Consider the following 14532-nt stretch of genomic DNA (forward strand, 5'->3'; position numbering starts at 1 on the left):
TTTACCTTATCCGCAGTGGTCAGCCACACGTCGATCGCGATGCACTTGATGGAGCCCGCAGCCTCGTGTCTGACACGAGGGACAACGGTGAAATACAAATGGAACTGTTTCTTGTTTTGTATTGTTTGTTGGAGGTTAACAAATAACGTATATATGCATTACCGCCATCTACTGGTATGGAATAAATAATAACCTCCCTACTAAAAACAAATAATAACTAGAAAATGCTTTTCCAGCAGAAAATGCGGTGAGTGCTGTAGTACAAAGTGAGGTTGAAAATATTTAAAGTCACATATTAAGACATAAAGAAACGTTAAATGACTTAAATCAAGTGAAGGGATTTGAACAAAAGTTCAAAAGTCTAAACGGAGTAAACAATGTAAACATGCACACCATTTAAGAAACAGTAAATGGTCGAAAAAAATAAAGTGACCGCGGAATGAAAAGCGCAAAGCAATGCTAAAAATGCAGAAATGTAAAATGAAGGATGCAGCCAGATAAATCAGGAATACTTATATTAATCTCAGAACAAAGATATTAAGTATGAGGCCAATTGAGACTAGATCTGTTTCCATGCCATTTTTCTTGAGTGTCCTGGATATTTTGGTTTATTAATTGCATTTAGGACTGGGTGTAGCCTAAGAATTAGTAGTATGCGTTAATAAAACACATTTACCAGATAGATGATGGACGGGACGCCTCATCGTCTGACCGCTATAAACTGTAGCAACTAGGCCTATAAAATAATACTTTCTACGATTGCCGGGAATAGAACCCGGGTCAACGGCTTGGAAGGCAGCTATGCTCACCACTATTCCACCATTGCTTGTCAATTGCTCTCAGCACAGGGCTCTATGTTGCGCCTCCATCCCCTACCTGCAAATGCGCTGGACATCCGGACACGACGTCGACAGTTTAACTGGACGGTTCATTCAGGCACAACTTAAAAATAAAACCAAACGGCATGAAGTGGTTGTCTCTTCTTTTCTGAGGTCTCTAGAGAGATGGTGGTGGCCCAGGTTCTCTGTGCACGTCGTACATTGCAATGTTCCGATTAATACCGATAGGAGATTGCCCACAGGTGTGCAGAGTCAGCAGACTCCAAGTGTTCAGCTAAATGAGGGGGCACCCGGATTTGAACCGGGGACCTCTTGATCTGCAGTCAAATGCTCTACCACTGAGCTATACCCCCTTCCTTTTCTAATGCAAGTGAGGAAGATGATACTTTGTGCTTATGTGTTGTTGTTTTTTTACATTTTTCCTTATTGTTAATAGGCTTCCTATTGCATACTTTGGTCTTTGGACAATCGTTTTGCGTGTTTGTGTTTCTCATGTGAACTTCATTGGGTCTAGTAGGGGATCTATCTGTATATCTTAGATTAAATTTTATATTAGTACATTTATATTTTAAATTGAATTAGTCCTATATCATCATATATGGCATTTATCTTTATTGGAAGAAAAAAAGGTTACGCCACTTGGTTTAGTTTCGTCTTAACTGGTCGAGACAGCCTACTTCCACTATTATTTTTCCACTATTATTTTTGACTTTCGTTGAATCATATTTGACAATTGTGTTCTTGCATTTGACGTCATGTGGCTATCGCTCCTATTTAAATAAAGCCACGTGTCTCCACCTGGGGGAGAAGTCCCCCACTTTGTCCACCAGGTGTCAGCCAACACCCACCACAACCTCGTGTCATCTCGACAAGTGTGTGTGTGTGGTCTGTGTACTCCTGTAAAAACAGAAAATTAGCTATAGTCTCCGTCTCAATGGTCCCGTCTTTCAGCACTAATGAAAGGAGACCTGGAAATGAGGCGTCCAAGTGATGTTATTGGCTTATTACGGCTGTCTGTCTATAAAGGGTTGTTCTCTCTGCAGGGCTCCGACACATATCTCCAAGGAGACCGGCGCTTTGATGTTCGCCCGAGAGGCGTTCCAGGTATTGTCTTCCGCTGCTAAAGGGACATGTCCCATTAGAATATAGTCCATCTGGAATATAATGGTGTGTAAACAGTCCGAAAACACAGCGTCTTGGTCTTAGCGCCTATACGACACACCGGGTTTTGCACTTTTTTACACTTTTAAACAGAGACTAAAGTAAAGGGAGTACATTGGGTTATGAAAATAGTGACCAATATTTTAGGGCAACAACCGTGGTGTATGTGTATGTGAATATGTTTGTGTTTGTGTGTGTGTGTGTGCGTTCGAGTGTGCGTTTGCACTATTACAACTATGATCTTTTGTATGCATGTGTGTGTATGCGTGCCCTCCTGTGCGTGCGAGCGTGTGTGCGCGCGCGCGTGTGTGTGTGTGTGTGAACGATCCAGAGATGATTAGATAGGAAAGTTGAGTACAGTTTGACTAGACAACACGTAGGTAGGCCTAGGCAGAGAACCGGCTCTAGTGGTTCATAATCCAGATGAAACTGTTGCCATGTTTTCTCACAGGCGCACAAAGAGCCCGTGAATGGACGACAGATGAATAGCGACAACACAATGAGCAGTAGGCCTACATTAAAAGAGACACAACAACATGAAAAACTTCGGAGATTAACGCAACAAAGGACCTTATTAACGTCATTAAGTCCTTTTAACGGTCCATTCATTTGCGATGCCTGTTTAGGTTCCCGGGTATCCAAAAGTAGTCCTGCCCAGTGGTGACTTCGGGTAGTGTGAATCCTGAGACCCGGTGTCCAGTTCACACACTCTGGGGCGTTGGTATCGACTGTAGGCCCGCCGTCACGACAGGAGACTGGTCATATATCTATAGTCTGTCTCTATTCTGGCTTTATTCTCTCTCTATTCTGGCTTTATTCTGTCTAACATGCAATGGACAATAGAGTGTGGAGTATTAGATGGGACCATTTAACAGAGAGAGAGAGAGGGAGTTGGGGAGAGATAGAGAGATAGAGAGAAAGAGAGAAAGAGAGAGAGAGAGAGAGAGTGAGTGAGTGTGAAAGAGAGATAGAGGGAGAGGATTAGTAAACACGACCCTTCGTGAACTCTTCAAACTGATATTTCTGCTTTGAATGACATCATAATCCAAATTATTATATATTATTACATATTATCTAAATTATTTTCCTCTACTATTAAGTCATTCAGTCGTTCACAAAATGACCTTCAGTGAACTCCTGTTAGCCCTGAAGCCTAACACAGTCCTTTGCCATGTTCCACATCACAACCAAACCCACTGCCAAGTGGATTATCTGATGATTGCATAATCATCTCTTCTTAAGCAAACACAGCGTTCCGATACATTTAATATTGTTCAACGATGAGATTGTATGAAATTGATCCAGATTATGAAAGGTCAACTAAATGAGGGGGCACTCGGATTTGAACCGGGGACCTCTTGATCTGCAGTCAAATGCTCTACCACTGAGCTATACCCCCGACTCTAGGCATCATCTACCAGTTCAATTTAGTACATGACCCTCCAGAAGTACCAACCAATCAAAGGGTCAGTTTGACTTCCCCCCGCTTGGGAGAAGTCTTGCCCGGGGCGTAACTGGACGTAGAACCGCCACTGATGCTGTGCATGTTTAGGAAAGAGTTTCTCATTACCAAGAGAGAAATTATACATCCATCACATACAGACTTAAATCGTTAACTTTAAGAGTCCTGGTGTGTTTAGAACGAAGAAAGCGCAAACCCCTTCAATTACAAACAGGAAAACAACTAAAACATAACACGCTCTCATTATCTTACACTACTCGGTCTACGTATGATATCCACAGCGTAACGACCTTACCCACAATCCTCTCTGTGTGTACCGCCGTGCCACCACAGCAACGCAGCAGTAAAGCGGTCAGACAAAGTTCCCTGAGGAGCCAGCCGTCCACATCCTCGTGCCTCAACGCCAGCTCGTGAAGCTGACGTCATGGAGGACATTAAACCCTCCGCCGCGTAAGAATCGGTCACCGCGGCCCTGGGTGCAGATCCCTGGACTCGACAGAGCACCGCTGGTGGCAAACATCCAGTCGACACTGTTTTGTGCCCTGGTGGTCTCACAGAATACGTCATGTCAAGGTATCGGTACATCGTGGTGACCTGCCCGCCTGCTCTGTCACAGGTTGACGGTCCAGGGGTGAACAGTTTTATATCGAAAGGTGATTTAGGAATGAATTCAGATCCATAGCATTAAGGAGCCGATAGGTGTTAGACAGTACAGATCCATGTCCTTAAGGAGCAGTTAGGGGTTAGACAGTACAGAGACAGGTCATTAAGGAGCAGGTAGGGGTAAGACAGTACAGATCCATGTCCTTAAGGAGCAGGTAGGGTTAGACAGTACAGAGACAGGTCATTAAGGAGCAGGTAGGGGTAAGACAGTACAGAGACAGGTCATTAAGGAGCAGGTAGGGTTAGACAGTACAGAGACAGGTCATTAAGGAGCAGGTAGGGGTTAGACAGTACAGAGACAGGTCATTAAGGAGCAGGTAGGGGTTAGACAGTACAGAGACAGGTCATTAAGGAGCAGGTAGGGGTTAGACAGTACAGAGACAGGTCATTAAGGAGCAGGTAGGGGTAAGACAGTACAGAGACAGGTCATTAAGGAGCAGGTAGGGTTAGACAGTACAGAGACAGGTCATTAAGGAGCAGGTAGGGGTTAGACAGTACAGAGACAGGTCATTAAGGAGCAGGTAGGGGTTAGACAGTAGAGAGACAGGTCATTAAGGAGCATGTAGGGGTTAGACAGTACAGAGACAGGTCATTAAGGAGCAGGTAGGGGTTAGACAGTACAGAGACAGGTCATTAAGGAGCCGATAGGTGTAAGACAGTACAGAGACAGGTCATTAAGGAGCAGGTAGGGGTTAGACAGTACAGATCCATGTCCTTAAGGAGCAGGTAGGGGTTAGACAGTACAGAGACAGGTCATTAAGGAGCAGGTAGGGGTTAGACAGTACAGATCCATGTCCTTAAGGAGCAGGTAGGGTTAGACAGTACAGAGACAGGTCATTGAGGAGCAGGTAGGGGTTAGACAGTACAGAGACAGGTCATTAAGGAGCCGATAGGTGTAAGACAGTACAGAGACAGGTCATTAAGGAGCAGGTAGGGGTTAGACAGTAGAGAGACAGGTCATTAAGGAGCAGGTAGGGGTTAGACAGTACAGAGACAGGTCATTGAGGAGCAGGTAGGGGTTAGACAGTACAGAGACAGGTCATTAAGGAGCAGGTAGGGGTTAGACAGTACAGAGACAGGTCATTAAGGAGCAGGTAGGGGTTAGACAGTAGAGAGGCAGGTCATTAAGGAGCAGGTAGGGGTTAGACAGTACAGAGACAGGTCATTAAGGAGCAGGTAGGGGTTAGACAGTACAGAGACAGGTCATTGAGGAGCAGGTAGGGGTCATCCTGCCAGGGAGTCCTGGGTGTGTATGGGGCAGCAGGCCGGTCTGACCCGTCCTGGAAGGCGGGGTCTCCACAGAGGGTCCCGGGGTGGGTGGCTGAGCCGGGTAGAGGGAGAGCGAGGCCAGACAGCCACAATACACACCGGAGCGGACCCCGCGCACAACGATGACGGGCGTCAGTTAGCCAGCCCGACGGTCGGGAAGAGCGGGGCTAATCCCTCATTAACGTGGTAATGACGCGCCCGGCGGCCATGGACCAGCACCGTAGCCACAGTGGCTATTCAAGAGCGGCGGTGTCAATGCTAACGGGGGGAAGCTAGCTGGGGCCATTCTGGGGTTCCTTTTAGAGCTATCACACATGCTAATGGTAAACACACACGGCATCTGCATAGCGAGCACCTCTGCTACTACGCCCCCCCTAATGAGGGGGTTTCATGTGTATGAGGTCACTCGTGGCCACTAGCTCGGCTCGCGGACCGTTAGCTTAAAGAAATTCTCCCCTCTAAGCGGTAGATAAGAGGTACGGGGTATTGGGGTTGGCGCGCGCGTTACACGGGCTGGTCTCTCTTTCTCGTCCCCCTAGTTTTCTCCCTGGGTTTTATTAAGTAAAACATCTGGAATAATGTCCCCCTTTGTATGCTAAAGGCAGTGCTAAATGCTAAATGAAGGTGAATGGTCCGGCCCATTTGCATGCAAGGCTAATGATAGTGCATTCTGTATGGTTACGAGAAGGTCTTCACACATGTCCGTTTTAAAGACCTATCAGACTTGTTTCTTTAGGTTTAGTGTGGTCTGAACATACAGAGAGCCTGAAGTATCAAATATCCTCAGAAGAGCCTGGATAGAATCAGTCCTGAACCATCCCTTGAAGAGTAACATGTACATTTACATTCAGGGCATTTGGCAGACGCTTTCATCCAAAGCGACTCACAATAAGTACATTTGTCGGAAGAGAAACCATATATCGCTGTGGGTTCAGTAATGATGTTCATAGAACCAAGTGCCAAGCACCAACAATCACGAGGTTACCCCATTCCCCTTATACAACAAAGATAGCAAGGATAAGATGCTACACAACAAAGTACTATACCTAAGTATGACAAACAATAAATGCGTACATTAAGTGCCAGGACGTAAAGAGCTGATCAAGAGCTCACAACAGAAGAGCCACAGTCACCAACGTTTCTCGGACCCCTGGTCATAGCGGGCCTCTCTCATGTCTACACCACTAGCTCCCCTTAACCGTATGAACACATGAATACAGATCATCTCGTCTCGACCTTCCTCCATCTCTACTAGGAGTGAGGAACAGCACAACTCCAGGTCTTGCCTGGACAAGTTCAGCGTGTCGTTAGACGTCCATTCTCACCTTCTCACGCCCAATTCAATATTACAAAATGAACCACCTGGTGAGCCGGAACATTGAATCAGCAGCGTCTCAAAGAGGATTCAGGGATGGGTAATTAACGAGCAGGTAGGGGTTAGACAGTACAAAGACAGGTCCTGTCTATGTACTACCCTACTCCTATCTGCTCCTTAATGGCCTCTCTCTATGTCTAACTCCTACCAGCTCCAGGTCTGAATTCCCCAGAAGTCGCGCTGGATCAAAGTGTCTGCTGAGGCTGTAGACCAGGGTCGGGTCAGCTGGGTGACCAGGCAGTGTGGGCCCTACCTGCTCTTCCTCTGAGGAAGACTGTTCACAGTCAAGGTGAGGGCCTGGTTCCCAAGGGCCCGGGGGCCCCTGGGGGCCCCTGCTTCGTTACCACATAATACTCCCCCCCCCCCCCCCGGAACCTGCATCAAGGTGAGAACGGAGCCCCTCCCTCACCCAGGGCCGTTTTCTCAAGGGCCCCATTAACTCATTAAGTGAGGGGTGCGTGAGGGCCCCCAGCAGGCGTGGGGGCCCCGGAGGACAGAGCCTGTAAAATGTGTCGACGGGGTGACAGAAGTGGCTCCTGTGTCAGCTCAATGATCATAACCATGACTGGGTTTCTGTTTCTGTCCTTGTCCCGCGGGATCACGTGTGAAGTGGCGTCCCGCGCCCATGAACGACCCTCAACTCTCTCTCTCTCTCTCTCTCTCTCTCTCTCTGTCGCCATGACGTTCAGCTCCAGATACGAGGTTGCCCCGAGAGGCCGCCGTCGCGCCCCGATCTAAGCTGAACCCTGATTGGGTGAGCGAGCGGCGGTTCCCCCTCAACCCCGGACAGGCTTAGAGGGACCCTCGGATAAAACGCAGTGTGGTCGAAACACAGGGACTGTTAATAAAGTTTGAATGGAGCGTTAGTTTCATGGGGAACACATGGCGTTGGGGAGGAGCGTTGCCGTGTGGGCCTATGGGAAAATGTTTATATCTATATTTCTAAATAAATATGTTGTCGTCCAAAGAATTTGATGTAGTCAGTTTTTCATTGGTTCATATAGTTACACAGTTCATTTGATAAATAAAAACTTTGAGAAACTTTGAGAAAATATTATATTGATCAAACCGTGCAATGCCCACGCCATGTCATCATATCTAATTATTCAAAACATTGTTTTAAGCCGTTTGAAATAACGAACCGAACTTTTAAATCCGACCTCATTGACTTTGACTTCGTACTAAACTCTCTTCGCGGTCTGAGCAGGCAGTGTGGAAGGGGCCGTTTCAGGTCCATTGACCCAGGGACCATTAGAGAGAATGGCCCATACATACTTACCCAATGGCTCCTTCACCCAGCTCCTCTTTAAGGCCATGACTATGAAAGGAGCAGCCAGGAACAATGGCGAGTGTATTCCTATACCCGTCTGGGCCCAATACACACCCTGCTCCGGCTAACACACCGCGGCCCCGCGCGAGGAGCCAGAGAATCACGCGTAAACAAGTGTTGATGTACGTTGGTTTGTCTCCATGCTCGTCATGGGATCCAGATGTGCCGCGGAAGTGCGTGTTTCGGCGCGCGGGTGCACGCGGTGTTTGAATGGCAATGACAATTTACTTCTTCTTTTTTTTTACAATGGCCCCCACTTGTCTTTTTTTTCTCTCGAGGTTGTGAAATACACGACCACAAATACAGGGGGCTAGGCTGGGTGGTCTGTGCGGAGAGTGACGCGGCGTCAGAGAGAGAGAGAGAGAGAGAGAGAGAGAGAGAGAGAGAGAGAGAGAGAGAGAGAGAGAGAGAGGGGGGCTGTGTTTGCCCTCTTCATTAGACGTGCTGGTGTCAGCCTAGGTCAAAGGGGCTCGCGTTAAGGCCCGATGTTGAACAGTGTGTTTAACAGTGACTTCAGTCGCCACGTCTCCGAACGACGCGGGAGACGTTTGCAGAGCGGTACCCTAATCCCGGTTGAAAGGCGCTCGCGCATTGTCTTCACGCGGTGTAAGAAACCCAAAGACGTTTCATCTGTCACTCCTGGCCTCCCTTAACCTCCAGTCAATATCGGAAATCCTCCCGCGCGCACGGAGAGGAAGTGGAACCAATTAAATAATACAAAACACCGAGCAATGTTTGTGCGCGTGAGGCGGCGACACGGCAGCATTCCGCGCGACGTGGCAGCGCTTTCAGAGCCCGAGATAGTAGATTAGTGGACTCACCTGGATTACCAGAGAGAGAGGGGGGGGGGGGGGAGAGAGGGAGAAATAAAGGGAGAGAGGGGAGAAAGAGAGAGATTCATCACGAGAGAAGGACCTCAAACTCCCCATTAACAGACTCATCCCCTGGATCCAGTTTTTACACAATGGTTGCACTATTGCACACGTCCTATATTGTAAATACTGTTTATTTAGAGTCTAACTTTAATTTATCTGTTTATAGGAGATACTGGATTTTTTTAATAATACCATTGCATATATTGAGTTCTTAGTAGGCCTACAATATCTGATATGTATATATATTTCGTATTTAACGTTTTTTTTTTACTTTCACCTGTTTATGGTTCCCCTGCTTTGGTTATGTTAATGTTAATTCCTCATGCCAAAAAGCTTTTTTGAATTGAATTGAATTGAATTGAATTGAAAGAGCGACAGAGAGGAAGAACCAGTAGCCCCAATCTCTCTCTCCACACCCCAATCTGCTGGATCTGACGCCTCCGTAACGCGAGGCTCTCGAGACGCGTTAACGGAGCGACACCCGCGCTGTTAAAACGCACACTTCGTAACCCCCCCCCCCCGCCCCAAAAAAAAAAGAAAGAAAAGAAAATACGTTTTAAGACACGAACTATCTTTGTTGGATAACGTTGTGAGGAGTTCTGAGCACAGAGCGAGCACAGATATCATCCTGATTTGTCAAAAACGCAAACCCCTTTAATGGAGAGGTGTGTTACCCGGTGGGGGGGTGGAGGTCCGAGACTGGTCTTGCTGGCCCGGGAGCCGTGGTGGACTTAAAAGGGGTCGAGTAAGATGATCCGGGAACATCAAGGCTGGCGCAGCGGTAATGATTACATTCGGACTTAAGATCCATGCAAGAATTTGTTAGCCCACTAAACCCCCCCAACCCCGCCCCCCCCCCCCCCCCCCCACCATTCTCTCTCTCTCTCACACACACACACACACACACACACACACACACACACACACACACACACACACACACACACACACACACACACACACACACACACACACACACACACACACAGCACTCCTCCCCTCCGCGCTTCAAACGCCTTGTCATTCAAAGGGGAGGATGTTTGACAGTCCCAGCTTGTCAATTAATTGGCTCGGTTGTCGTGACGTTCGCTCCTCTCATCTGGTGCTTAGAAAGACAACAGCGCAGCGGGGGGTGGGGGTGGGGGCCCACCCCGCCCCGCTACCGGCCGGCCTCGCTATAAGTAGCGCCTCCTCACTCGGAGAGAGCACTTCACCCCCGCTCACCTCGGAGAAGCATCCACCTCGCGGACCACGGATCACTTGTCTTTCTGGGGTGACTTACTTTCTAATCGGACACCATGATCATGCACGCACCAGTCAGGCAGACGGAAGTTCACCCGTGCGCCGTGCGTAATTACGCATCGGCCCCGCAGCACCATCTCAACAAGCCTTCCAGCGGGAAGTCTTTCACCATTGAAGCGTTGCTCGCCCTGCCCGCGGACCGGGGCCACGAGCGGCCGAGCAGCGTCACCCCACGCGGACTAAAATACCAACAGACGGCCGGCCCCCTTCCGCCGCTCGCGGGACACCCGGGCCTCCAGATGCCCCCCGCGGCGTACCTGTACTCCCCCGGCCTGCTCCACCCGCAGCCGCCCGGGTACAACGTCTACTGCTGCCCACCCTTCTCCTTCCCGTCGTCATGCCATGGGGGATTTTACGCACAAGGTAAATATACCGTAATATAAATAATACAGAGTGCCCACGTTTTGACAACGTCAAGTATACGCGTCGAAATCAGATGGAGATAGTGTAGACTTGATACTCAGCCCTTTCTCTTCTTCTCCCCATAGACTCGCCATCTAAAGGTCACGGAATCCACTCGTTCAAGACCAAGGGAGGAAAGTCCAAACGCATGCGCACCAGCTTCACCAACGAGCAGCTGTCCCGGCTGGAGAAGGAGTTCGCGCGCCAGCAGTACATGGTCGGCTCGGAGCGGTTCGTCCTGGCGTCGAACCTGCAGCTCACCGAGGCCCAGGTAAACACCGCCCCCCCCCCCCCCCCCCCCCCTTGCCCTAACCACAAGATGCACTATTCATCCATTTATTTGAATCACCTTAATTTGAATAATCAAATGAAGGCAAAACCGTCGTGAAAACACAGAATTGTCCACATTCAAATCCACCGAATTGTTTCCGGTCTCGTCTTATGTACAGAAAATAAACGAATTGTTACTTGTGAAAGCTCCTGATCCTAACGTTAGTTTTTCTCCTCCTCTTCCTCCTCAAGGTGAAGGTCTGGTTCCAGAACCGACGCATCAAGTGGCGCAAGCAGAGTCTCGAGCAGCAGCAGGCCAAGCTCGCGAAGCTGGGGCTGGCCGCGCCCCCGCCGGGCGCCTCTAGCCCGGGCTCCCAGGGTCACGGGGACGAGGAGGGCGATTGCTCGTGCCCGTCCGACGTTGACATCGATGTGTCGGACGACTTCATCGACCACTGCTGACAGCACGGAGGGACTGCTGTGTATAGACCGAAGACATAGATATACGTCCACTTCTTCACTAATAATTTAATAGATGTATAGTTTTATATTTAACGTTTTGTACTTGAAATTGTTTATTGGATCTCCCATGAAATGAAGGACCTTTGCTTGTATATTTTGATGATATATTCGGAAATATATATTTTTGAGACTACTGATGACTCGATCTGCTGTTCTTAACCCTAACAACATAAAATAACCACAAAAAAAATTGATGAATAAAAGTCAATGATCGAACTCTACATACTGGAGACAACACAAAAAACCATACAAAATAACATTCACTTACTCTAAATAACTGAGGAATAACGTAGCGCAACCATTTCCCACATGGGATTAAAGAAGCACATTATATTTAACTAAAAGAGTATCATTTAATTCAAAGTATCAGTATTTAACTGAGGAGTGTCAGTATTTAACTTAAAGGGTATCAGTTTTTAACTTGAATGGTATCAGTATTTATCTTAAAGGGTATCAGTATATATCTTAAAGGGTATCAGTATTTAACTGAAGGAGTATCAGTATTTCATTAAAGTGCATCACAATTTCACTCAGAGTATCATTATTTATCCCTGAGAGTATCAGTATTCAACTTAAAAAGTATCAGTATTCAACTTAGAGTATCAGTTTTTAACTTAAAGGGTATCAGTATTTCAATTAAAGAGTATCAGTATTTCAATTAAAGAGTATCAGTATTTAACTTAAAGGATATTAGTATTTAACCTTAACTTAAAGAGTCTGTGTTTAAAAAACAAAACAAGACAAGCCTCTCATCCATCTGCCATTAAAGGATCCTCAGTGGTGATTGGCTGAACACACACAGCCCTGTAAATCTGTCCAATAAAGAAACAGGAAACTGTTTACAACCAGAGACACCACTGTGGTGGTGGTGGTGGTGGTGGTGGTGGTGGTGGTGGGGCAGGTGGGTGGTGTCAGTGGTGGTGACGATGGTGGAGGAGGTGATGGTGGTGGTGGTGGTGGTGGTCGTAGGTGTTGAGCTGGAGGTGAAGAGGTGGAGGTGGATGTAGTAGTGGTCAGAGTGGTGATGGTGTGTTCACAGCAGCGACGGTGGGCTCAGTAAGACAAGAGTGGGGTAGGAGGAAGTATCGATAGTAAGACATTGTAGTAGGGGTGGGGGTGGTTGACAGGCTGGGGGTGGAGGGGGTATCAGTAGGACTTAGTCGGCTAACCAAACAAATAAGTGGAGGGATTATCTGGGATCTGTGTGACCGGGAAGGGGGGTAGTAGGGGTCCCTAGGATGGACGGGGGTCCCTACAGGGACCTACAGAGACCAGGGCGACGGGTCACTGTGCTTTAAACAGCCCCCAGCTCTGGTGGGCTGTCTCCCCCCCCCCCCCCCCCCCCCCCCCTATGACACCCAAGGGAGCCTCTGCCAAAGCGTGCGACCGGATGGGGGTCTGGGGTGGGGGTAAGGGGGTGGGGGTCCAGAGGTCGGCCCAGACAGATGAGGAGAGGAGGTGGAGGAGATTAGGCTAGCCGTCTGCTGAGGAGAAGAAACAGGACAATATGACTCTCTTAAACGAGGACTCTCTTGAAAGAGCACTCTCCTATAAGATGACTCTTAAAAGAGGCCTCTCCTATAAGATGACTCTTAAAAGAGGCCTCTCCTATAAGATGACTCTTAGAAGAGGACTCTCCTATAAAATGACTCTTAAAAGAGGCGTCTCCTATAAGATGACTCTTAAAAGAGGCCTCTCCTATAAGATGACTCTCTTAAAAGAGGAATCTCTTATAAGATGACTCTTAAAAGAGGACTCTCCTATAAGATGACTCTCTTAAAAGAGGCCTCTCCTTTAAGATGACTCTTAAAAGAGGCCTATCCTATAAGATGACTCTTAAAAGAGGACTCTCCTATAAGATGACTCTCTTAAAAGAGAACTCTCCTATAAGATGACTCTCTTGAAAGAGGACTCTCCTATAAGATGACTCTCTTAAAAGAGGCCTCTCCTATAAGATGACTCTTAAAAGAGGCCTCTCCTATAAGATGACTCTTAAAAGAGGACTCTCCTATAAGATGACTCTTAAAAGAGGCCTCTCCTATAAGATGACTCTCTTAAAAGAGGACTCTCCTATAAGATGACTCTTAAAAGAGGACTCTCCTATAAAATGACTCTCTTAAAAGAGGACTCTCCTAAAAGATGACTCTCTTAAGAGAGGACTCTCCTATAAGAGGACTCCCTTAAAAGAGGACTCTTAAAAGATGACTCTCTCATAAGAGAATCATCCTACAGTGCATCCAGGCCCATCTGATGTTATATTTAAAAGCCTTTGAATCTTTGAAACTATTTCAGTTATTGGCCTTCGCCTTATGGTCACACATCTCTTGCCTCTCTTGAAAATACTCCTCAGATCCTGAATTATGAGGTCAGATGACGGTATAAAAAGCAATTGTTAACGAAAATCCGATTCGGAACATTCAAATGTGTTACTAATTTTTGGCTTTAACTTAATCACACAATTCGATTTGATTCATAAACTACACAACTAGTACCTTACTTTACGAACCACAACAACAGTTGTTGGAGCCAAGTACCAGAGTCAACCAACTGGCTCACCACAATATAAGCGCCACGGATAAAGTATGATATTCATGACACGACGACAAGTCAAGACAAGTTGAAACCAGACCGGACAGTACAAGTCAAGACCAGACCGTGCGAGACAAAAGAAACCCAGGGCTGATACGTAGTGAAAGGCCACATGACATTAACTGACACCCCAAAGACATGACAAAATGGTGGCGGTTGTGTCTGCCCGTCAGCCTGTGAAGAGGTTCACACAAAGGAGTGACTCAGCGGTTTATATAGCCTTTCAGCTCGGGCCGATCGCTGACTTGTAAGCTAATGATCCAAATGATACATTTTAATGATACGTTTTCACCGGATTGAAAGGCCTCAAAAGGTGTGGTGACAAAATAAATGATTTGTAGCCACAACTGAACTATGACTTAGGACTCTGGGTAATAAGGATGTGCCTACGTTCCCAGGGACTTGGCTCCTGAGGGCCTCGCGTTGGCCCTTGTCTCAGCAGCTGTATCCAAACACCTTAAGTCTTAAGTAAT

At 47.3% G+C, this 14532-nt stretch overlaps 1 protein-coding gene across 1 annotated transcript; it reads left to right on the forward strand.

Moving 5' to 3' along the window:
• Nucleotides 1–10272: 10272 nt before the first annotated feature.
• On the forward strand, nucleotides 10273–11410 carry noto (notochord homeobox; the record flags this gene model as incomplete). Its single annotated transcript, XM_079752222.1, has 3 exons — nucleotides 10273–10639; nucleotides 10765–10949; nucleotides 11201–11410. The coding sequence occupies 3 exons, from the start codon at nucleotides 10273–10275 to the stop codon at nucleotides 11408–11410; spliced, it is 762 nt and encodes a 253-aa protein (XP_079608348.1).
• Nucleotides 11411–14532: the final 3122 nt, after the last annotated feature.

This window comes from Pollachius pollachius (genome assembly GCF_949987615.1).
Source record: "Pollachius pollachius genome assembly, chromosome: 15".
NCBI classification, from domain to species: domain Eukaryota; kingdom Metazoa; phylum Chordata; class Actinopteri; order Gadiformes; family Gadidae; genus Pollachius; species Pollachius pollachius.